This window comes from Neophocaena asiaeorientalis, unplaced genomic scaffold (assembly GCF_003031525.2).
Source record: "Neophocaena asiaeorientalis asiaeorientalis breed wild unplaced genomic scaffold, Neophocaena_asiaeorientalis_V1.1 scaffold523, whole genome shotgun sequence".
NCBI classification, from domain to species: Eukaryota; Metazoa; Chordata; class Mammalia; order Artiodactyla; family Phocoenidae; genus Neophocaena; species Neophocaena asiaeorientalis.
In genome coordinates this window covers 1,720,589-1,742,735 of record NW_020175436.1, presented here as the reverse complement: position 1 = coordinate 1,742,735, position 22,147 = coordinate 1,720,589, and the positions used below count along the sequence as shown (strand labels likewise).

Below are 22,147 nucleotides of genomic sequence, written 5' to 3'. Positions count from 1 at the left end.
CCTTTTCTTGAAGAGGGACAAAGAGGGGCAATTCAGAGAGAAAGCTGCAGTGATCTGGGCTACAGACCTAGCCTCAGTCCCGAGGGGGTGTGTCCCTAGGGACTGAGATGCAGCGTACCGGCCCCCAGCCTGCTCCATGGACTCAGCCGACGAGGGACAACGCAGGTGACAGTCTTTCAGAAAAACCAGATGCTGGCCAGCCTGCTGTTACCCAGCTGCATGGCTGGAGAGGAGCTGATGGGGAAAGCGGAGGGGATCCCCTGGCTGGTTTCCCTGAGAGTCACAATGGTGCAAGAGCACCGGATGGGGATTCAGAGCCTCCAGTTTGCCCCCCCACTAATAACAGGTACAACGGGGAGCCTGGTTGGCAGTGTACGTGCTAGGGCAGATCCCAAGGGAATCTGTTTGTTGCCGACCCACCCGCAGGCTGGCCCACACGGCCCCTACCTGGGGATGGCCCAGTCCTGCACGTGTTGCTTGAAGCGGCACTCGTAGGTGAAGATCTTGTGGCTGCGGTTGCAGTTTTCCTTCTTCCCATTGAACAGGAGCCAGAAGAAAAAGCGGTTGATCCAGCCCACGAGGCCTGGGAGGAAGGTGCTGGGGGGGCAGGGCAGAGGGGCCTGTGATCATCGTATTATCCAGCAGTGAGTGAGTGCCGGCTGTTTGCTCGGCGCCGGGCTGAGTCCTTTACAAACCAGGACTTCATTCTCCACATACTCTGCCATGTACGCTTACCTACAGCCTGGAAATCCCTCCAGGGAATGTGAATATCGCCCTCCATCACTCTCTCCATGGCTGCCCCGTGATCCAGTTATGGATTTTATCTCACATTTTATCCCTCTCTTCCCCTTTAATGACTAGGTTATTCTCAGGGTTTGGGTTTGGTGAAAAACCCAAACTTTGATTAAAAAAAAAAAAAAACACGTAACATAAAATTTACCATCTTAACCATTGTTTAAGTGTACAGTTCAGTAGTGTTAAGTATATTCACATCGCTGTGTGGTGCATCTCCAGAATCTTGCAAAACTGAAGCTCTGTCCCCACTAAACAACAGCTCCCCATTGCGCCCTCCCTCCAGCCCCTGGCAACCCCCATTCTACTTCCTGTCTCGATGAATTCGACTACTCTGGGTGCCTCATAAAAGTGGAATCACGCGATATTTGTCCTTTTATGTGTCTGGCTTAGTTCACCTAGCATAATGTTTTCAAGACTCATTCACATTGTAGCATGTGTCAGGTCAGGATGTCCTTCCTTTAAGGCTGGATAGTATTCCGGTGTATGGACATACCCCATTTTGTTTATCCAGTCATCCATCAGATACCTGTGTTGCTTCCACCTTTTGGCTGTTGTAATAATGCTGCTGTGAGCGCAAGTGTGCAAATATCTCTTTGTAATCGTGCTTTCGGTTCTTTCCGATATATCCTCAGAAGTGGAATTGCTGGGTCACATGGAAATTCTATTTTTAAGTTTTTGAGAAACCTCCATACTGTTTTCCCTAGCGGTTGCACCATTTTACATTCCCACCAACAGCGCAGAAGGGTCCAATTTCTCCACATCCTCGCCAAAACCTGTCATTTTCGGTGTAGTATCACCACATGCCACACCATAACAAAGGTCTTTGTACTTATATTCTTACCAGATTGTTGGGGCAAAGGGCAGGCAGAGTTTTAATTTCAGCAAGTTGCTGCCAGTTTAATTTCCATAAGGACTGTAGTAATTCACCCTCCTTCCACACCTGGCCATCCTGGGAGGACTTGATTGTTGTAAGCGGCCAGTGGGGGCCAGTGGCCTAGCATGCGGGCTGGGCTTATGGATTCTTGTGTTTGGAAATGAGCTGCCCAAGGAATTGCAAAGGGAAGGCTCTGCGCTTCTTGGGCCACGAAGGAGCCGTCACCTGGCTTTCTGCTCTGGGAAACTCATTCACCAAGTCACATTCTTCCAAATGTATACTTACACACACGCACAGATTAAAGTTCATTTTTTTTGTCTTTATAAAAGAAATCAATTTTCACTGTAGATGTGTTGGGAAGCCAAGAAAGCAAAATCAGCCTTCTCCTTGCTTCTCCTTCTCCTGCAGGGGTTGGGAGGGGAGGAGGAGAACGCTGTCTCTCTCAAGGCAGATGCTCTCTGGTGTCCCAGGCCAGCATGGCCATGGGGCAGCTCCCACCGGCCCCAGGGCACCAGGCTGTTCTCAGCACAGGAGCTGAGCTTGGCCCTGGTCCTGGCTGACCCTCCAGGGATCTGTTCCCGAGAAAGCCTGTCTCTCTGTCCTGGTCAGCCAGGGCCAACACCATCACCCCTACGGTTGACCGCTACTGAACACCTCAAGGACAGGGACCAAGCTTTTCGTTAGCATTTCCTACACAAATACTATGAGCCTCCTCTAGGTGCCAGGTGTTCTCTGGGGCTCTGAGGATTGACAGTGACAGGACAGACGGCATCCCTGCCCTCATGGGGCTATAGTGAGTCTGATCGCAAAGCAGCCATTAAGTCACCAGGTATCCAATCCATTATGTTAGTTTTCATTCCCGCATCCTTGGGCACATAATTCAGCGAGAGGCCCAGAGCTGCAGGGATGAGGCTGGGTGGATGCAGTTTCCAGAAGACATGAAAAGGGGGGCCACATGGGCTGTGCTCAGAGGTCACGGAGCTCCCTCGGAGCATCCGCCCTGGCTGGGATGTGCCAACTGTGATTTACAGCCCAATTTATTTAGATGCTCCCTGGGACCAGACTCCACAGACACAAGCACATACAACTGCCAGGCTGCTGTGATGGAAGGGGAGAGAAGCTGGCTGGGCATTTTCCACTCTCGCCCCCGATCCGTCATCTGATGGAGCGATGGCCTCTAGGTTGGGCTCACCGTCTTTAAAAAGACACCAGAGTCCTCAAGATAAAAGACTAGATGGCTACATTCGATAAAATTAAATACATCTACACATGATAAAACACCATGAAAGTGAAAGATAAGACACCAACAGGGAGAAGGTGACGCAACACACATAACCAGAAAAGGGCCCGTGCTCAAGATACATGTAAATAAAGCTGTACAAAACACTAAGAAAAAAACAACCCAATTTTTTAAAAGAACAAAGTGCGTAAATGGGCACCTCACAGAAGAGAAATCTGAAAGATCAATAAACTGAAAAGCTGGGCAACCTTATTAATAATCAGGGAAATAAGAATTAAAAACCATAATGAGGTACCATTTAACACACAGCACACAAAAATTTAAAAGCCTGACAGGTCCAATTTTGTCCAGCTTATGGAGGACAGAGAACCTTACAGTGCATGGCAGTTAACTTGGTATTACTGCTTAGGAGAACAACTTGATCTTATAAAACGAAAGATGCTTATACTGGGTGACCCAGGAATTCCACTCATGATTATACACTCAAGACATCAGAAGCAATTTTCCAGAATGCTCACAGGAACGTTGTTTGTAATGGACAAAAATATTCCTGGAGACAACCCAAATATCCATCAACAAGAGCATGGATACATACATTGCGGTAAATGCGTACCGTGAAAAATGACTACTTACAGCTATTCATATCAACACGGAAAAATATCACTATCAAAGCTGAATTACCAGTTTCTTCTTTCAGGATTCAGAAAACTACAGTATCGATAAAAGCAAGAGAGTGATAAGCATAAAGTCTAGGGGGGTGGTTTACCTTTTTGGGGAGATACTGTGATCTGGGAGTTCCACCAAGAGGACTCCAATTTTACTAGTGTTGTCTCACTTCTTAATACGGTAGCAACAACAAGATGTGGGTGCTTACTATATTAGTCTTTATATTTTAAATTTGTGTTGCCTATATTATTTACATGTATGAAACATTTCAAAAATCTTTATCTGATGCCATTCCATGTCTTGGCTGGATACAGAGTCACCACTCAAGGCCCCATAAAACCTTCCCCATCACTCATAGTTACGTGTTTGGTGGCAGACATGGGGCCTGAGCCTGAGCACAGACTTCAGGCTGGGAAGGAGGTAAGAAACAGGACAATATGAAGCTTCACAACACCTGTGAGCCAGGGAGTGTGGCTTGGGCACTGGTATTTTTTAAAAAGCTCTCCAGGGTTGAAAACCCCTGCTCTGGACCCAGGAGACAGACCCAGTTTGCACAACTAGGTAGGACGTTGTTCTTCTGATGGACCACATCTGCAACAGTATATGGCGGGTGCTGGGAAAAGAGACACTTGCATTCCTACCTGATCCAGAGCAGGAACTCCAGTAAATAGAATCCCACAGCATAGTCCCAAAACCAGTTGGCTGAAGAGGAGGGAGGCTGGGAAGCAGAATTTGTGGTCAGTTTGGGGCCAGAGCTGAGTGTCTCCTTAGAAGGAGATGTGTCCCAGGAGAGGCTGTGTGTGTGTCACGGGGGAAGGGTGACCCACCTGCCAGGATGATTGAAAGCCTCACTTCCTACCGCTGATTCCCATGCCCTATCCCCTCGGTTTCATGCTTTTTTTATATGTTCATGTATTTTGCACAAGACAAAAATGTGCATCTGTCCCTCCTCTTCAGAGCCCACGAGCCGGGTGTCCAGCAATCATCCTTTATGAACCCTACGCCAGCCCCTTATACACACAGTAGGTGTCCTGGCTTTTGCCTGACTTGTTCAATCAACATCACCCTAAGTGACGGTTTTGTTTTCTTCTGCTGAGAAGCAGCTTGTTTGCTAAGGTCACAGTGGGGAGACAAAACCAAGGGTTTCTTCACCTGTACGGTTGGGGGTGGGAAAGATGGGGGTGCTGGAGGGAAGGTGGGATGTATTAGCTGGCTTCTGAGGTCTAGCCCAGCTTCCTAGGACTCAGCCTATCCTGTCCTGCCCACACCTCTGTCCCCTGTTCCCCTGCCCCACATCTAGATTGTCTCTTGACCTCACCCCTACGCATCCCTCCCCGCAGACACATGGACCCTTACTGGGCCCACCTTCCTTCTTCCTTCCACCCTCTGGCCTTTTGTGCTTCTCTCCTCAGGCTCAGTGATGCTCACCCTTGCTTTTCCTCTCACCTCTCACGGCTCAACAGCACGATAACAGGCGTCAGGCGCCCTGGGAGCTGGCGGGGGTGGGTGGGGACGTGTGGGAATGGTGGGCTGTGTGTGAGGAGGGGAAGATGCCCCGGCTACCTTGTTGGTGTGGTCCTGGTAGATGACGCTGACGTTCTCGCTGTGCGGGAACCAGAGGAAGCGGAAGTATTCGGATTTTTTCAGGTGGCTGTCCAGGTTGTCAAGAACCTGTCCGAGGCAGGAAGGAGGAGCAGAGATTGTACTGGTCACAGGATGACGGTGGGGATGCTGGGAGCCAGAGCCCACCATCAAAAGAAAATACCTGAACTTGTCCTAACATTGCCAAATAGCACAGAATGTGTCTTATAAGATGCTGGCCGTTAACAATATCCACTTACAGGTGGACTTCCTTTAGTAACTTAGAGGACAAAAACGACCTCTCATTTGTTCTGGCTTGAGTAATTACTATCTATGTAAGTTTGGGCAAGTGCCTCAGTTTCCTTATCTGTAAAGTGGGATTAATAACAGTACCCATGTCAGGACTGTTATGAAGATTAAATGCATTAATGCTTAGAAAGTGCTTAAAACGGTGTCACAAGCTTGGTGAGCCCTGTACGAGTACGGGCTGCTGCTGCCACTCTTACTCTTACATTGTCATTGTCATCATCGCTTACCCCCACAAGGCCTGACATGTCCAGGGCCCTCAATAAAATGGACACGAGAGCCTTGCTCGAATGTGGCTCATCATTTGCACACGTGGAAATAACACTGCAGAGCAAATCATGTCTCCTTGACATCCATCAAGCGGATACAGGACAAGTTCTGAGCCAAAGCAGAGACGGATTTGGGGTTTGACAGGCAGCCGGGAGGTAGGGGAGGAGCAGTGGTCCTGGAGTAAGTTCTGGATTCATGTCCTGGCTCTGGCGACCTTGCAGGAACCACATCCCCTGAGCCTTGGCTTTCCCACCAATAACATGTGGGCACTTGTGCAGATGAAATGAAATAACCTATGCTGAAGCTTCCGAGTTGAGTGCCTGCCACGTGGCCTGTGCCCAGTGGAGAGTCTTGTTTCTGAATGTGAGCAATGCTGCCACACATTTAGGGCCCCGGCCCTATTCCCCACCTGCCGAGTTCTCAGCTGTGAGTCTCAAGAAGCCCTCTGAGGCCTCTGGGCAGCATGTCTTCATCTGTAGAGACCTTAATAGTCTTCCTTCCTTCCTCCCTTCCTTCCTTCCTTCCTTCCTTCCTTTCCCTTCCTTCCTTTCCTTCCTTTCCTTCCTTCCCTTCCTTCCCTTCCTTCCTTCCTCCCTCCCTTCCTCCCTCCCTCCCTTCCTCCCTCCCTCCCTTCCTACTGTTGTGAGGACCAAGGGAGTTGCTGGATGTGAAAGCAGTTTATAAGCTGTTAAACACAACTTGTGATTTCCACATCTGATCAGGAAGGGAGGTGAAGCCAAGATGAAGCGCTGAGGTGAGCCCACCTAAAACTTCAGTTTGGAGCATCTGGGAGCAGTGGGGGAACTTTAGAATTCTGGATCCTTGTCATCACTTCAGGGAGGCCCCCTAACTTGTTAACCGATGCTTGATGGGGCCTGGGGGATACAGGAATGGGTTGCCTTCCAGTGACCTGGCTACCATGCTAAGCCTCCCCCGGCCCATGCCAGGCCCAGGCTGTCGGTCACCCTATTGCATCTCCGCACGTGTCTCTCCAGTCTTCCCTATAATCCGCTCCTGCTGCCAAGGACGGTGGCTGACTTAGCTGCCTTCTTCGCTCTCACCGGCCCTCTCGCACTAGCCTCATAATTTGCTCCATTTTTCACCTCTCCAGGCAACGTCACAGGGAAGCATCCCAAAACACAGCTCAAAAATCCCCAGCAGCGCTCCATCTCCTACGGAATCGAGCCCAAACAGTTCAGGACTAAGAAGCCTCCTTCTACAGACACTGTCCGGTACCTTCACCACTGGCCACGAGTGACAGTGGAGTACCTGGAAAGTGGGATCTGACCTGAGATGTATTGTAATTTTAAAGCTCCATGTAAATCCGCCCCCGCCCGGCCCCAAAGCTCTCTCCTTCCATTCTAAGCAGTTTCTATTTATATCACATCCATCCCAGAAGTATATTACAGGTATTGAAGCATACATCTGTCTCTGAAATTCATCAAGCGTCTCCTATAGGTCAGTGATGATTTCATTCATATTTAGTTTCTCCCCGAGGGCAGAGATCAGCAAATTTTCTTTCTGTAAAGGGCCAGATAGTAAATATTTTAGGCTTTACCGTCTCTGTTCCAGCTACACAACTCTACCATGGTAGCCTGAAAGCAGCCACAGAGGATACATTAACAAGGAGCGTGGCCGTGTGCCAATAAAACTTTATTTACAAAAGCAGGCAGTAAGCCAGCTGTTCTCTGTGGGCCGTAGTTTCCCAACCCCTTGCCCTAGAGCTGCTAGCGTAGCTCCTTGGACACAATAAATGCGGGAGGGCCCTATGATTCCTTATTTGAAGAGGAGGGCCTTTTCTGCTGGGCTATAGACCTGGGGAAAGTTCAGGAAGAAACTCCAGAACCCTGTTACTATCACTTCCCTCCTGACTGGGTGGTGGACGCCTGACCCATCACCTCCGGGCAGAGCTGATTTTCTCCTGGGAGAGCAGGGAACACAGTCTGGGGCTTGGATGGAGGATGGGGCTAGGACATGAGAGAGCAGAAAATCCCCCATTTCCTCATGTCCCAGCATCCAAGGTCATCCCATATTGCCCAGAGTCTTAGCAGTAAATGTAATGGTGCCCCTTTCTCAGCTCTGGTGACTGAGAGATGCGTGCCCAGATTTCCACCCCGAATGGAGTGATGAGAGCCACTCTCACATCACATTTTGTGCCTCTCTCCTGATCTCTGTCATTTCTTTTCCTCCCTGAATTAGAGGGACAAGGCATATCTTTTTCCCCGACACTAAACTCTAAGTTCCTGGAGGCATGCACCACGCATGCTCCAGCTCTGTACCCTCTGTGCTCCCTAACTTAGCATGGAGTGGTGGCTGAACGATGGAGCCCATCCAAGGCCCATCCCATTGTGAGCTTAACTCTCTCCCTTCAGGGCCTACAAACAATCCTATCTGGAGGAGGAGGGTCCCTAGGATCATGGATTTCCTCGGTCTGACTTGTGGTTCCTGGGAGCACCATCAAAGGGGTTTGGGCCCCAGAGGAAGTCTTCCTTGCCATGTTATTGGCATGAAGGGTTCTAGAGGATTCATTCCCCCCAAATTAGTGCCACTACTGAGCTGGTTCTTGGGACCTGGTTACCAGGCTCAAGAGCAGAAGCTGAGAGCTCCATGTCCCGTGGCTGGAGGTTACCCAGTCATCAGCGAACGGCCACCCAAGATAGTGGCAGGCATTGGGATGCTGCTGACAAGGCTGGTGTGTCCCTGGGACCAAACCTGCTTCCCAGAGCGTAGCAGGAGCGGGTGATGCAGGCAGCCAGCTGTACTCCTCACATCTCATTATGGTTTGCACGGCATAAAGGGCAAAAGGTTGACAGCAATTTCCAAAATCCTCATGTCCTCTCACGGGCTGTGATTTCATACCAATCAGACTGCAAAGAGTCAGAAATGCTGAGACTGTCATAAAAAGCCATGAAGGCTGCCCTTTTCTTGGCCTCACTGCCCAGAAGCACTGATTCCGAACTCCCCCTTCCCCTCATACAGCTTTGAGCAACCTTCAGAAACCGTGTTGGGATGTAGTTAAGAACATCAGTCACGGGAAGCACGGAATTGCATCTGAGATGGACCACACACAGCATGGGTGGGAGGAGATGCGGAAAATCCCAGAAGGGATGGATTTTCAATAAATTCTTGACCAATTCTTGACCAACTGACCTTGAGTTACCTGGTAGTGAGGTCTGTATTTTGTGGACCCTGGGGAGGTAAAAAGACCTCAGATAACATCCCTGCTCTCCAGAAACTGACCACCAAGCAGGAAGGAGGAGGGAAAACAAATGTTAAGAGGCTCCTGAGCAAATTAGGGCAACCAGCATGTGTGGCCTGGAAAGTGCAGTGTTAGATTCAGAGTCTAGAGCAGGTATCAGTAGGTAGTATTCTCTTCGAATAAAGCCAGAGAGAGGACGGACTGAGGGTCCCTCTCTCGGAGGCTATAAAGGGCAGTGGACTCAAGTGCTGTGTGTCCTTGAGTCCTGACAGCAACCCCGTGGGGACAGTGGTGCTCCTATCCCTACTGTATCGGTGAGGAATCCAAGCTGGGGCTGGGGGAGGGAGGAATTGTGCAAAGTCACAGCGGCTCAGTGGAGAGGGCGGTCTGGCTCAGAGAGGTGTCACAGGCTCTACACTGCACCCTCGTGGTGGCTTTCCTGGGACTCTTCCAGAGCTCAGGCTGGAAGCCCCAGGATAGATACACGTGCTGGATGGGAGGAAGGGAATAGGAAAGGAAAGACACGCAAGGGAAGGAAAAGTGGCCGAGAAGCTGAATCTTCAAACCCGCCTTTACATGCAGAAAGCCATCGTCACAGTCCTTTGTCCTGGCTTCCTGTCCTCTCCTCCAATGCCCTCCTGTGGCTCACGACCAGCCCACCTGGAGGGCTTGGCCATCAGGGAGCCCACCCTCGTCTAGAGGGGACATGAGGCTGGGGGGCTGTGTGCATCTCGGAGCAGCTGCTACTTAGAGGCAAACGCTCGGGGCAGCATGGTCTATAGCCCCAGGGGAGGTGGGACAGCTTCCTAGACACCTGAATGGCAAGAAACTGGGAGCCGATGTCAACGTATGAACCCAGGAAGGTTTACTGTCTTCCTATCGGTTCTCAGGAATCTGCGTGCTCCTGGAAGTGAGGCCCCATTATTTTTCCTTTTGGATTAGAAGGAAAACCTCCATGCAACTCAAGAGTGAGGAACAACTGGTCTAGCGACGGTTCTCCGATCGGTCCTCCTTCCTTCCTCTATGGGCTGTTTCCTCCTATAGGGAAGCAGCCTGGGTCTTGGATCCCACCTCCATCTTACACTTCTTCCCAAGCATTCCCAGCCCCTTGAAGGGGCCCCTTAAAGGCTGCTCTGAGTGGAGAGAGGGCAAAAGTGAATCGAATGTGGGCCGATTGACTGTACATACTGCCGGCAGTAAATTCCAGGGCTGTAAATGCCACCCACCCTCTGTGCAGTCCTTATCTGTGGCCGGCGACTGGGGGCAGGGAAGGCTGTCCGTGGGCGTCCTGTGTATGCTGATGCCGGGCCCGACAGAGAACTAAGCTGGGTGTAGGGCGCGGGGCGGCCTAGCAGCAGGAGCCGCTAGTGGGTAGGGAGAGAATCCACGGGGGATCTGCTGACTCGTGGAAGAGGGGGAAGAGCAGGGTCTAGCCCCTGGAGGCCTTGCAGGATGGGCTGGGGTCCCAGGGGAAGGACGGGGCCTTCCCACCAGGGTTCACGCCCCTCCTCGGGGATAAGGGCCGAGAACATCACCAGATGCTCCAGGGGAAAGAAAGAATAACGTAAGAGAGGACCCTCTGCAGGGCTGGGTGACGAGGTGCGGACACAGTCTTGTATCAAAGTGTCGCACTGGTTTACAGAACGTCTGTGCTGAAAAGGACCTCGGGGTTCACCTAATCTGACCCCACTTTTAAAAGACAAAGAAACCGGGGCTCCAGAAGTTTGAGGGGCTTGGTCAAGGTCACACAGAGTGAGCTGCACAGTCAGGCTTGGGGCCCTGCCTGCTTCCCCAGAGCCCTTACAATATACTCATTGAGTGTTACTGCTGTATAATTGTGTGTGTGTGTGTGTGTGTGTGTGTGTGTGTGTGTGGACGCACACGCGCCCGGGGGCCAGTCCTACTTGCAAAAAGAAGCAATCTCTTTATCTCTGGGTCAAAGTATTCAGCTTCGAAATGAACAAGTTCTGACCTAAGTGAGAGGCAGGAAAATAGATTCAACAACTAAGCACGTTACAGCCCCTTTCTGGTTGGAGGTGGTCTCTGCCCAGCTCCCTTTTTTGCCTGAGATGCCCACCCACCCTTTAACCTGTCCACTGCTCCACTGAGACCATTCTCACCGAGGTCAGCAACGGCTCCTGATGGCCAGACCCTCGTGTTGATCCCTGATTCCCCACAGCGCTGGACTCCTGGCTGCTCTGTCCCGGACACTAAGGACTAAGGCTCCCTTCTCTCCTCCCCCAGACCCTCTCTCCGTGGGTGATCCCATCCACTGCCATGGTCAACCGCCCAGGGGGCTGTTGATCTCTGCTTTGGGCTGAAACGCATCTACCCCAAATTCATATATTGAAGCCCTCATCCTCAGAATGTGACTATATTTGAAGCTAGGGCCTGCTTGGAGTGAAAAAGAGGCCTAGATCTGCCCCTTAACGCTGGTCTGGGGAGGCAGACTGGAGGTGGCCCCCCAAGAGCTCAGAGCCCGGGGTGGTTCCAGGCAGTCACATGGACCAGCCCCACCCTCGTGGGGCTCCCTGGCTTAGCCATGCATCGTCACTGCCAAGCAATTCCTTCTTGGGCCAAAGCATCAGGCAGCTCATTTGCCAGTACTGGTCCATGCAGGCTCAGCATTGATATTCTAGGGATCAATGCTGCGCCCCCTACAGGCATCCCCAGAATCACTTTCTCAGCCACCAACTGGGATTAAAGTTTCTGGGGTTAAAGTTTCACCGAACACCATACCTCTGAGTAAAGGGCCTTGTGGATCTAAATCCTTTGCCTTGAGGTTTAATGCATTAGAAATTCCAAGGGTAAGGATTTTTAGACCAGATTCTAGGTAACAGTATTTTCCATTCGTCCCTGACTAGGTACCATGGGGAACATGTTTTAATACTGAACTAGACACTTTGCAGGTGTTATCTGATTTAATCCTCAGATTCAATACTTTAAGGTAGACATGATTTACTTTGCTTTTAGATGAGGAAACTGAGGCTCAGCAAGGTTCAGTGGCTGGCTCAGGGTCACAGCTTGGAAGTGGTACTGCCAGCATTCAAGGCCAGGTCAATGTGGTCCCCAATCCCACCATAACCATGTGGGGCCAGTAGTGTTTGCATCACTGCCGACTCCATCTGCACAGAGGGTCTACCTGTATTGAATGGTGAGGTGATTATGGAGGAACTCAAATGCCAAGGAACTTGGAACCATAGATTTGAGTCCTATAGCTTAGTGATTACCAGGGATAGGTCCATGCTTGCCAGGCATTTCAGGCCTACTCCATGCTACCCATCCATCCATCCAGTCATTCATCTCATTCATCCATCCATCCATCATCCATTCATCCATCCATTCATGCATCCATCCATCCATCATCCATCCACGTATCCATTTATCCATCCATCCATCCATCCAGCTAACCAACATGGGTTTTCATTCATTCAAAAAAACACTACTATCAATCAGAAGCTATCCTTTCTGCCCCCCATCATCCAGTTCCTCTGAGCTCCCCTGACCTGCTCACAAAGGGATACTGCTACAGTAACCTAGGGCCAACGAAGGTCTGGTGAGGTCAGCCCACTGCCCCATGCAGGGGGCCTACAGAGCCGCGGGGGCTCTCAGTGGTGCATGACTTACTAATGCCCTCCATTTATTTTCTGAGGCTGAGCGGTGATGAAGGAGAGACAGTACCTCTGTCAAGGTTGAGGGAAAGGAAGTCTCCTGCAAGTAGAACTGGGGCACGCACTGCAGGGTGATGGTGAGGACGACTCCAAGGCTGCCCAGGTGCACCCGTGCTGCCTGGAACACCTCTGCGTTGCTGGACTCAGAGCACAAGAGAATGGTCCCGTCGGCCGTCAGGAGGGTCAGCGCCACCACCTGGCAGTGGGAGAAGAGCCACATTTCAGAACCCCTAGACTTTGGGTGATGCCCTCACTTCCCCGTTTGTCCTTGGAAGTGAGGCCAGGTGTCTCCTAGTCCCAGAAGCCCACCGTCATCTGGTCACAGGGAACTTTCCCAGCTGGGTCTCCAGTCACAGCCTGAGGGAGCCTCAGTCTTGGGGGAGGGAGGAAGGGGAAATGGGGAGAAGGAGGCTGTGTCTGGATGGCATCGGCCCTCAGCCATGTGGTTCCGTGGGACCCCAGTGGCTTGTCCTCCCACCACTGCCTTGGTCATTCTATGGACTTCACACTCGGGATGCAGCGAGCTTGTCCTCTGCCCGGAAGAAGTCTAAGATGACACAGGCTCCAAAGAGCCCTGAGGCCCTGGGTACAGGGGGCTTGTGAAGGCAAAGGGAGGATGTGTGTGCATCCGGGGGAGAGCCGGCCCTGCTGTCCCAACACGCAGCCCGGGGACCAGGGTCCCCTGCAGGCTGTCTCTGCCTGTTGCCCCCCTGGGCACCGACTCGAGTCCATCTTCTCATTCGGGGACCTCTCACTTGCCTCAGGAACTAGATTCCCCTACTTGGCCACACACAACTGGAAACCTCTGGTCTCTGCAAAGAGTGGGCTGCGCAGTTGAAGACAGGCGGTTATCGTCAGTATCCTGGCCCCCATTTCCAGAGGAATCCTCTTTCATTGCCTGTGGAAGTACTTTTCCACACTCTGCTACCTGCTCATTTGGATGCAAATTGCTTTCGACGTGTGCAGTTGGTGGCTGGGTGCTCAGGGTGAGAGAACAGATACAGCTGAACTAATTCTAATTAAGAGCAACCAAGACGAAAGAGGAGACATTGGCAGAAATGGGGCACGGTGGCCCTCTGTAGGAGTGAGGGCGTCAGAATGATTTTTATAAAAATCAGACTTTGGGGCTTCCCTGGTGGCGCAGTGGTGGAGAGTCCGCCTGCCGATGCAGGGGACGCGGGTTCGTGCCCAGGTCCGGGAGGATCCCGCATGCCGCGGAGCGGCTGGGCCCGTGAGCCATGGCCGCTGAGCCTGCGCGTCCGGAGCCTGTGCTCCACAACGGGAGAGGCCACAACAGTGAGAGGCCCGTGTACCGCAAAAAAAAAAAGCAGACTTTGTCTGAGATCCAGGGCAGAGCATGAGAGCTGCCAGTGAAACACTGCAGCAGGGTCCAGTGACAATAAAGGTGGACAATGGTTCACCAGCTGTGTGACCTTGGACATGTGACTTAACCTCTCTGTTCCCTCATCTGTGAAATGAGGAGAATAACCAACTCAGAGAGAGTATGTGATGCACCCAGCTAACTGCCTGGGGTACAGTGGATATTAAATATGCCAGTCCCCTCCCGTCTCCTGCGTGCAGGGGCCCATCCTGTTCAGCTGAGCCCCCTCAGGGAAGTGGCCAGTAAATCTCATGAGCATTTTGATTTCTGGCCACTCAGAATTCTTTTCCATACTCTGCTGATCATTTTGTAGAAACTGAGGCAACCAGCTTGACCTCACCCCTGGAGAGTAGACTAGGACTGTGGCCAAATCTTGGGAGGGGTGGTTTATTATCCTTCAGCCCCAGTTACCACTGGGCTCTCCTGGACGGTGAACCCTGCTCTGAGAGGGTAATGACAAGTCTATGGAGGGCTCTGAGTGCCTGGGAATCAGGTCCCACAAAACCTACCTTGCTTTGCTTCGTGGTCGAATGCCCTGGGCCTTTCCCCTTCCCTGGCTCATGGCATCCCCTCAGGATGCCTCTCCCTTGCCTGGTGATTCTCTGAGGCTTTTGTGCTTGAAAGAGGGGGGAGGAAAAGGACAAGGGCCACCAGTGTGAGTGCATAAGGTTGATGAGAAAGCAAAGTGCAGATTTAAGGAACAGTAACTCTGAAGTGGCTCCCCCTCGTGGTGTGTGAGAAAACAAAGTGAAGCCCTGGAAAGTGCTGTTGGCCATTTTCTATCCACCCCATGCAGCTCTGGACTGGAGCACGTGGGACCAGCTCCCAGAAGCCACAGTCAGACAGCACCTGCCGGGGTGTCCGTCTTCCTTAGAACAGAGGAGCCGTGCTCCTGGCTGGCTGACTGGGGAACACGTAAGCTGTCAGTGCGGTCAGTGCCGCCAGGATGCTGACATTTCTTTGACAGCGTAGTGTGGGCTCTGGAAAGGGCCTTGTCCTACATACAAACCCATCACAAACATGTATTGAGCACTAACTGTGTACACTCAGCTAAGCACCCTGCACGCACTGCTGTTGCGATCATCCCCATTCTCCAGGGGAGCAAACTGAGGCAGCCAGAGGGGAAGAGACCTGTCCCCTCCCTGGTCACACAGACAATAGTCAAAGAGCTGGGAGGCAAAAGCCAAACCCCAGCACTTAGCAGTGATGTTCCGATGGCCAGAGGCCACATGGCCCAGAGTGTAGGTGGACTTCGGCAGAGAGGCACGCGGTGAGCTATGGCCAGCACGAGGGTCTCTCTCCCTCCCCCGAGAGTGAGTGGCCAGCCTCCACGGGTACCCCCCAGCAGCCTGCTTCACGGAGCCATAGCCTGGCCTGTTAGAAGCTCCTCCTAAAACTGAAAGTTAAAGGAGTTTGCCCCCCAAAGGGGTGGCTCCTGACGCAGGCGTCATGAACTGTCATCCAGCCCCCTGGCATTGACACATGCTGTCTCATTGAACACCCTCCCTGGGTTGAGGAGTATTCTCCCCAGGTGACAGCTGAAAACAGGAATGTCCAGAGGAGTTAAAAATCTGCCTACGTGCCGCACACAGCACACATCAGGCTTAGGTCTGGGGTGCAGGTCTGAGCCCCAAACTTGTGCCCCAAACTGGGCTCTTGTGAAGTTTAAGAAATGCTTTTTGGTGAAGGTCAGGTGCGGATCCCAGGCCTGCCTGTGCTGGGCTCCTTCCTGGCTCCTCCCCGACTTGCTAATCTGGAAAGTCCCCTCGCTTTGCCTGGCTCCTGCCTCAGACCTTTCAATGGGGATGGAACCCTTTGCTCTGCTTGCCCTTTTCCCCAGGGTGGCCAGGAGGCTCCTGAGAGGCAGGGCTGCGTCAACATGCATGAGGGCGCCTTCGTCGCTTGTGTCTGCTGGGAACGGATGAGGGTTAGGGGAGACGATGTTTCTGAAGGACCCCTGCCGAGTCTCCGTCAGAGGTGAGACCGGGTGGGTTTGAGGCCCTCGTGGAGCTGTGCCGACACTGCCCTGGAGTACCTGCTTGTCCAGCAGCCACGGTGCAAAGGGTGAAAGGGGCTCCGTCCCAACCTCCCCTCTCCCTGGCAGTCAGTGGCGAAGCAGATAGACTCACCTGGGTGGCCAGGATGCCGTGCTTGATCCCCGTGTTGTGCGTTCCGGACCCGATGACGCCAGCTGCAGTCACATCTGACACGGCTCCCAGGCTGGAGGGAGGGGGAGGGACGAAGGGACCAGTTAGGCTTCCTGTGACAATGCCCCCTGGGGTTTCAGTGTGAGGCCCCTCAGAGCAGAATAGTTGATCCATCTCCTGCCTGGGAATCTCGTCCCCAACTTACCCCATCTTAGATCGTCTGACTCAAGCCAGCCCTTGTCTGTGAGCCGCGTGGCCCGTCAGATGAGCTAGTGGGGATACGGCTCAGCTCCGAGGGGAGGCCTGCCTGCCTGCCTCGGGCTTTCTGCAGCCTAGAACATCCCTTTCCTCCGACATCCATCTGCCAGCAATATCTTCTCCACCAACCACAGGCCAAACGCTCCTACTTCTCCAGACTTCTCCAGACCCAGCCTATCGAGGCCTGTAGAGTCCCCATGTCAGAATTGCACAGCCATCCCAGGATAGTAGGAGGACACAGGAGAAGGAGATCATGTCACCCCCTGCTCAGAAACCTCCAGGGTCCCCCAGGGCCTCCAGGATCAAGCCCGCACCCCTCAGCCTGGCGTTCCAGGCCCTGGAACAAATAATAAGAGGATGCTGTGTACACGAGGACCAGATTCCTAAAGGGGAATAAGACGCCTCCACCGGCGTGGGCTCTGAGGACAGGAATTAGAAAGATGTGCTCAGATCTCAGGGTCCAGGCAAGAGAGTGGGTCAGGAGTTTTTCAGAAATCTTACTTCTCAGGAGCTTTCTCTGAGACATCCCAGCCCCGGCTGAAAGGAGAAAGGAACCAGTGTTTACAGAAGGCCCACTGGGAGCCAAGGAGATTGGAGCTTTGCATGCTACACGACAGCTTCACGATAGCCCAGTTGCCTTGGTTCACACTTGAGAAACGGGCCCAGCCGGGAGGGCGGGTATTGGACCCAACCTGGCCCTCAGCACAGACCCAGGGCCCCAGAGGCAGGAGGGCCCTGGCTTCCAAAGAGGCAGGTTGACAAGGAAGAGAAAATCTAGCCTCATACCCTCCTGCAATGGGACCTGGGCAGCCCTGGTGAAACAGGAAGAGGAGGAAAGAAACTGAAGCCTCTTCCTTCCTCTACCCTCACTCTTGTGTCACTCTTACCTTTTTGTCCACATTAGTTGGGTGACTTGGTGATATCACCCCTTGTGAAAATACCAGAATGTTAAAAGAAGACCACAGAAGTCCTGTCGCAGGGAATGCCCCAGCGTGTGGAAAGGCAGATGCGCGAAGATATTCATCACAGCGTCATGAACGATAGTGCAGAACTCAGGGCGACCATGTGCCCGTGACGGGGGAGGGGATGGTTCACCAACCTGCAGTAAGTCTACCCTCATCCACGAAGCTCACAGAGACTAACGAGCAACACGGAAATGGGCTTGGGACCACGTTAAAAGAAAGAGCTGATCTAAGTGTCCACTGACAGATGGATGGATAAGGACATGGAATATTACTCAGCCATAAAAAAGAACGGAATAAGGCCATTTGCAGTAACATGGATGGACCTCGAGATTATCATACTGAGTGAATTAAGTCAGAAGAGAAAGACTAATACCATATGCTATCACTTATATGTGGAATCTGAAATACGACACAGATGGATTTATTTACAGACCACAAGTGGACTCACAGACATAGAAAACAAACTTACGGTTACCAAAGGGGAAAGAGAGGGATAACTTAGGAGTTTGGGATTAACAGATACACACTACTATATATAAGATAGATAACCAACAAGGACCTACTGTATAGTATAGGGAACTATATTCAATATCGTGGGATAACCTATAATGGAAAAGAATCTGAAAAAGAATACACGCACACACATATATGAAACGGAATCACTTTCCTGTATACCTGAAACTAACACAACACTGTAAATCAACTATGCTTCAATAAAAATAAATAAATAAGTAAAAGAAATAAGCTGGACAAACGTGAGGCCCTCAGGGAGGAAGACCTAGGAAGGAAGGATTAGACTTTAGTCCCCCGAGGGGTGGAGAGAACAAGGGGAAAGGTCACTTCCAGGGTGTGTGGAGCAAGACAGAGCCAGGAAAATGAAGGGGGAACCGACACTTACTTGGTAATTACTATGTGGGGCACCTCTGACTCACGCAGGCCTCTGAGCGCCCCTATTTCACAGACCCATTTTCTAGATGAGAACTCTGAGGCCCAGAAGGGTCAAGGAACTTGAGTGACAGCTGGTACGAGGCAGAAGCAGGATTTGCACCCAGGCCTGCTTCTGGAGCTGGGGTCTTCACCAAGCTGCTGTCCTCCCTCTTAGGAACAGCGCCTGTGTCCTGCTCCCTCTGGCTCACCACACAGTGGAAGCTCCAGAGCTTCCCAGCTGTGTGACTTTGAGAAGCACCTTTGCCTCAAGACCCTGCTTTATGCATCCTTAAATGGGGCCTTCCTCCCAGGGATGATGATATGATGAGAGAGGACATCAAGCCACCGGCATGCGGCCTGACGCGGCTCTGTGCTTCCCCCAATCCCCCAGCCACTCCCGAGGTCCCCACAGCATCCTTGGAGCTGCAGACCTAGGTGGCCCCTGGGATACACAGGACAGGACACCCAAACTCCCTTCGAGAGGCAGATGAGCCCTGGGTAGGCAGGTACTGGAGGAGGACTGGGTCCCCAGGGAGGACAGAGATATATCATGAACAGGGCACAGAGATGCTCCAGGGCCCAGAAGCTAAAGCCTGTGATTAACAGAACATATCTCCTGTAGTCGCTGGTCACGGAGATGTGTCCGCTAGCTGCATACAGACCCCTGCACGCTCCCACACCTTCCCTCTCCTGGGCTTTCACTCACGCTGCTCTCTCTGCCTGAATCCCTTCTCTCCTCTCGTTTTTCTGGTTCACATCAGGTCATCCTTTAGGGCTCAACCAAGGGCACCCTCCTGCAGGAAGCCTGCCCTGATTCCCATCCATTCACACATTCCCCTGCCGGCCAAGGCTGAACACGGGCCCCCAGGAACACCACGGTGCCCTGAACACTTCTCTGGCATTGAGCCTCTTGCTTTGTGTCACGCTTGTCACTTCGTGGGTCTGTCTCCCTGCCTTGCAGGGAGCTCCTTGTGAGTGGGTCTGGGTTTTATTCATCCTGGCCTCTTCTGGGCCTGAACAAAGCCTGCACATGGTAGACACTCCATAAATGTTTGAGTTGCCATGACCCTTGGAGAGGCAGAAACAGAATGGTTTTCAGAGTGAAAAAGTATAGTGATGCCTCAGGGCCTGCAATGAGAAAGCCAGGTGAATGGACCACCCACACTTGAAGACCAACCACAGGCTTCTATGGTGGCAATTCCAGCTGTGAAGAGATTGCTACCCCAATATCCAAAATAATTCTGTCACTTGTTTCTAGTGGTTGAAGCCCCACAGTTAGACATTCACTCCTTTGGCTGCATTCAGCCAAATTCATTTCCTATTTCGGTGGAAGCCTCCTGATATTAAACTTGAGCATTCACTGATACCACGTTTGGAAGGAAAAACAAGTGAAGCCACATATAGGTATACCGGGAAGCCCTGTGTCTCAATCAGCATATGCTCTTCTGCTTCTCTGAGTGCTTACTTTGTATATCTTTCTGTTTGGGTTCATATAGTTTTATTGCAAGTTTTAAGAAAGGCTTAATGCATGGTTTTCCCATCCCTGTACTAGACGTTTTTTAATGCTAGCCTGTTTCTTTCTATTCTCACACAATAGCCCCTGAACACAGGGGATGGGGAGATGGGTACTCTGTGGGGGAGGAACAGGGGTCCAGAGAAACAGGTGCATCCTAAGAAGTACTTCTCTCCGGCTCCTGACAGATGCTTGAGTGTCCAGCCAAGGCCAGGGCAGGGAGCAGGGGCCATCACTGGCCCACCTGGGAATCAGGGAGGTGGCTCTTACTTGGACAAGGCCAGGCCGTGCTTGTCCAGCTGTGGGTGCAGGTCAGCCAGGAGGATGCCGGCCTCCACGGTCACCTGCTTCTTCTCCGTGTCCACCTGCAAGAGACCAGCAGAGATTGGGATGAGCTAGGCCGTCGCTCAGTCCTTGTCCTGCAGTCCCGCAGGGCTGTGAGTACAAGCGTGTCTCCCGCTGCAGGCAGCCCAAGGGGTGCAGGCAGAGCCCTAGAGTGCTGGGGCTTTGGGACTATTCTGCGTAACCCTTCTTTTCACAGGGGAAAGAAATAAGAAGCAGGGAAGGGAAGGGATTTGCCCAAGTCACTGCGGGACTGGGAGAACTGTGCTGTGTCCTGAGACCCACCGCCCCCAACCATGGCTGCCCCAGGGGCTGGGGGAGGAGACGTCTCCCTCCATTTCACAGCGAGGAGACTCAAGTTCAGGGACTTGAAGTCACTTGCCCAAGGTCACACAAACATCGGTGGCGGAACCGAGATGAGAATCCCATCTGTGTGACTCCAAAACACACGTTCCATTGACCCCGAGCGCAGAGCCTGGCAAAATCAATTACTGGAGCGCAGTCCTTACTGATTAGCGATCAGAGTTAATTTCTGCCATGACTGATGTCTTGACTGGAACATTTTCTACGGGGTGGTGACCGTCAGCCTGAGCAAATCAGGAACTAAATAGTAGAGAGAAACCCAGAACGTCTGCTAGCAGGGCTGGAGGGGAGGGTACCTGGCAAAAATTACAGCTCAGGGGAGCTGGCCCCATCAGGTCAGGTGAGAACAGGAGCCCTCCTAACGGGCAGCACGCCTGCCAGTACTCTCACTCCCAGGCAGGCACCTGAGGTAGTGGTGGTGGGGCCTGAATTCATGGCTGAATTGCATGGACAGTATCCCAGCACAGGGCTGATGTCAGACCCCTGAGTCTGCAGCCCGCTCTGCTGCGGATCGGCTGTGTGACCTTAGGCAAATCACTCTCCCTCTCTGATCTTCAGTTTCCCCATACGTAAAACAAGTTAAGTGCAAAGCCTTCTGGATTTGTCATTGTGAGTCCACCTCTGGGGTCCTGACTTGCCCATTCTTCTTCTAGAGAAGTGGAGAGGAGGCTCTGGCCGGAGGGGAGGAAGGACATCCTCTCCGTGGCCACAAGGGGGCGCATAGACCAGACGAGAGGCCTGAGCAAGCCCAGGCAGGACCCCGGGGAGGGGCGATCACTGGGGACCAGGAATTGGGGGGTCACCTTGGGACTCAGAGGTGGAGAGGGGATAAGGCCCAAGGGAAAAGGCTAAGGAGTCTCCGCCTGGACTCTGAGACGGAGACCACGGCTGCCCGGCATGGGGCCCAGCAGAGGCGGGGAGCCCAGGGCTCCAAGTACCTTGAGGACGCGGTTCATCTTGCCCATGTGGATCATGAAGCCGTCGGTGCAGGCGATGTCTGAAGGTGAGTGGCCACCGCCCACCACCTTCACCCGCTTGTTCTGCTGCCTGGCCAGGGCCAGCACCTGCTGAGGCAACGCCTGCGTCAGACCCGGCCCAGGCCTTTCCCTGTGAGGCCACGGGGCCACCCAGGCTCTGGGCTCCCAGCCCCCCAAGGCCCTGCCTGGCTGGAGGCCGCTGTGCAGGCCACTCCAGGAAAGAGCCAGAGAGACGGGCCCGAGAGCGAGTGGGAGGGAGAACCAAGGAAGCACCCCAAAGTGGGGCTCCTGGGCGTGCTCCCCGAGGCAGCTGGCAAACCTGATCACATTCTTCTCCTGGGCAAAACCTTTCAAAGGCACCTGGCACCTTCAGAAGAAGGCCCGTCTCCTCGTGTTGGCCCACATGGGCCTCAGCTGCCTCCCAGGGTAGATGAAGGCTCCCGGGGGCAGGGGCGGTGGCCCTTTTTTTTAATAAAGAAATGAATGCATGGTGTCACTCAAAGGAATCCATACTCTTTCACCCTTGTGTCTGGGCGTGGAACACCAGTCTCAGGATTTATACCTCGAGGGGTTCCAGGGTCAAGGAAGACTGGGAAATGCTCCATAGCACTTGTCTTCCACGCCCACCCCCACGCGCGAAGCACGTTTAAGGCTGCAGGTTCTACTGAATGT

General features: G+C 52.6%; 1 protein-coding gene across 1 annotated transcript in view; it reads right to left on the bottom strand.

The window, feature by feature from the left end:
• The window catches only part of LOC112414983 (L-gulonolactone oxidase), a 28,911-nt gene that overhangs the window by 3,624 nt on the left and 3,140 nt on the right, over positions 1-22,147 (bottom strand). The window contains exons 3-9 of the mRNA XM_024767734.1: positions 21,437-21,562; positions 20,064-20,158; positions 16,113-16,203; positions 12,613-12,798; positions 5,139-5,246; positions 4,217-4,293; positions 448-597 (exon numbers count right to left, since the gene is read on the bottom strand). Of these exons, the coding sequence (XP_024623502.1) occupies positions 448-597; positions 4,217-4,293; positions 5,139-5,246; positions 12,613-12,798; positions 16,113-16,203; positions 20,064-20,158; positions 21,437-21,562 (833 nt within the window). The remainder of the gene's footprint in view (positions 1-447; positions 598-4,216; positions 4,294-5,138; positions 5,247-12,612; positions 12,799-16,112; positions 16,204-20,063; positions 20,159-21,436; positions 21,563-22,147) is intronic.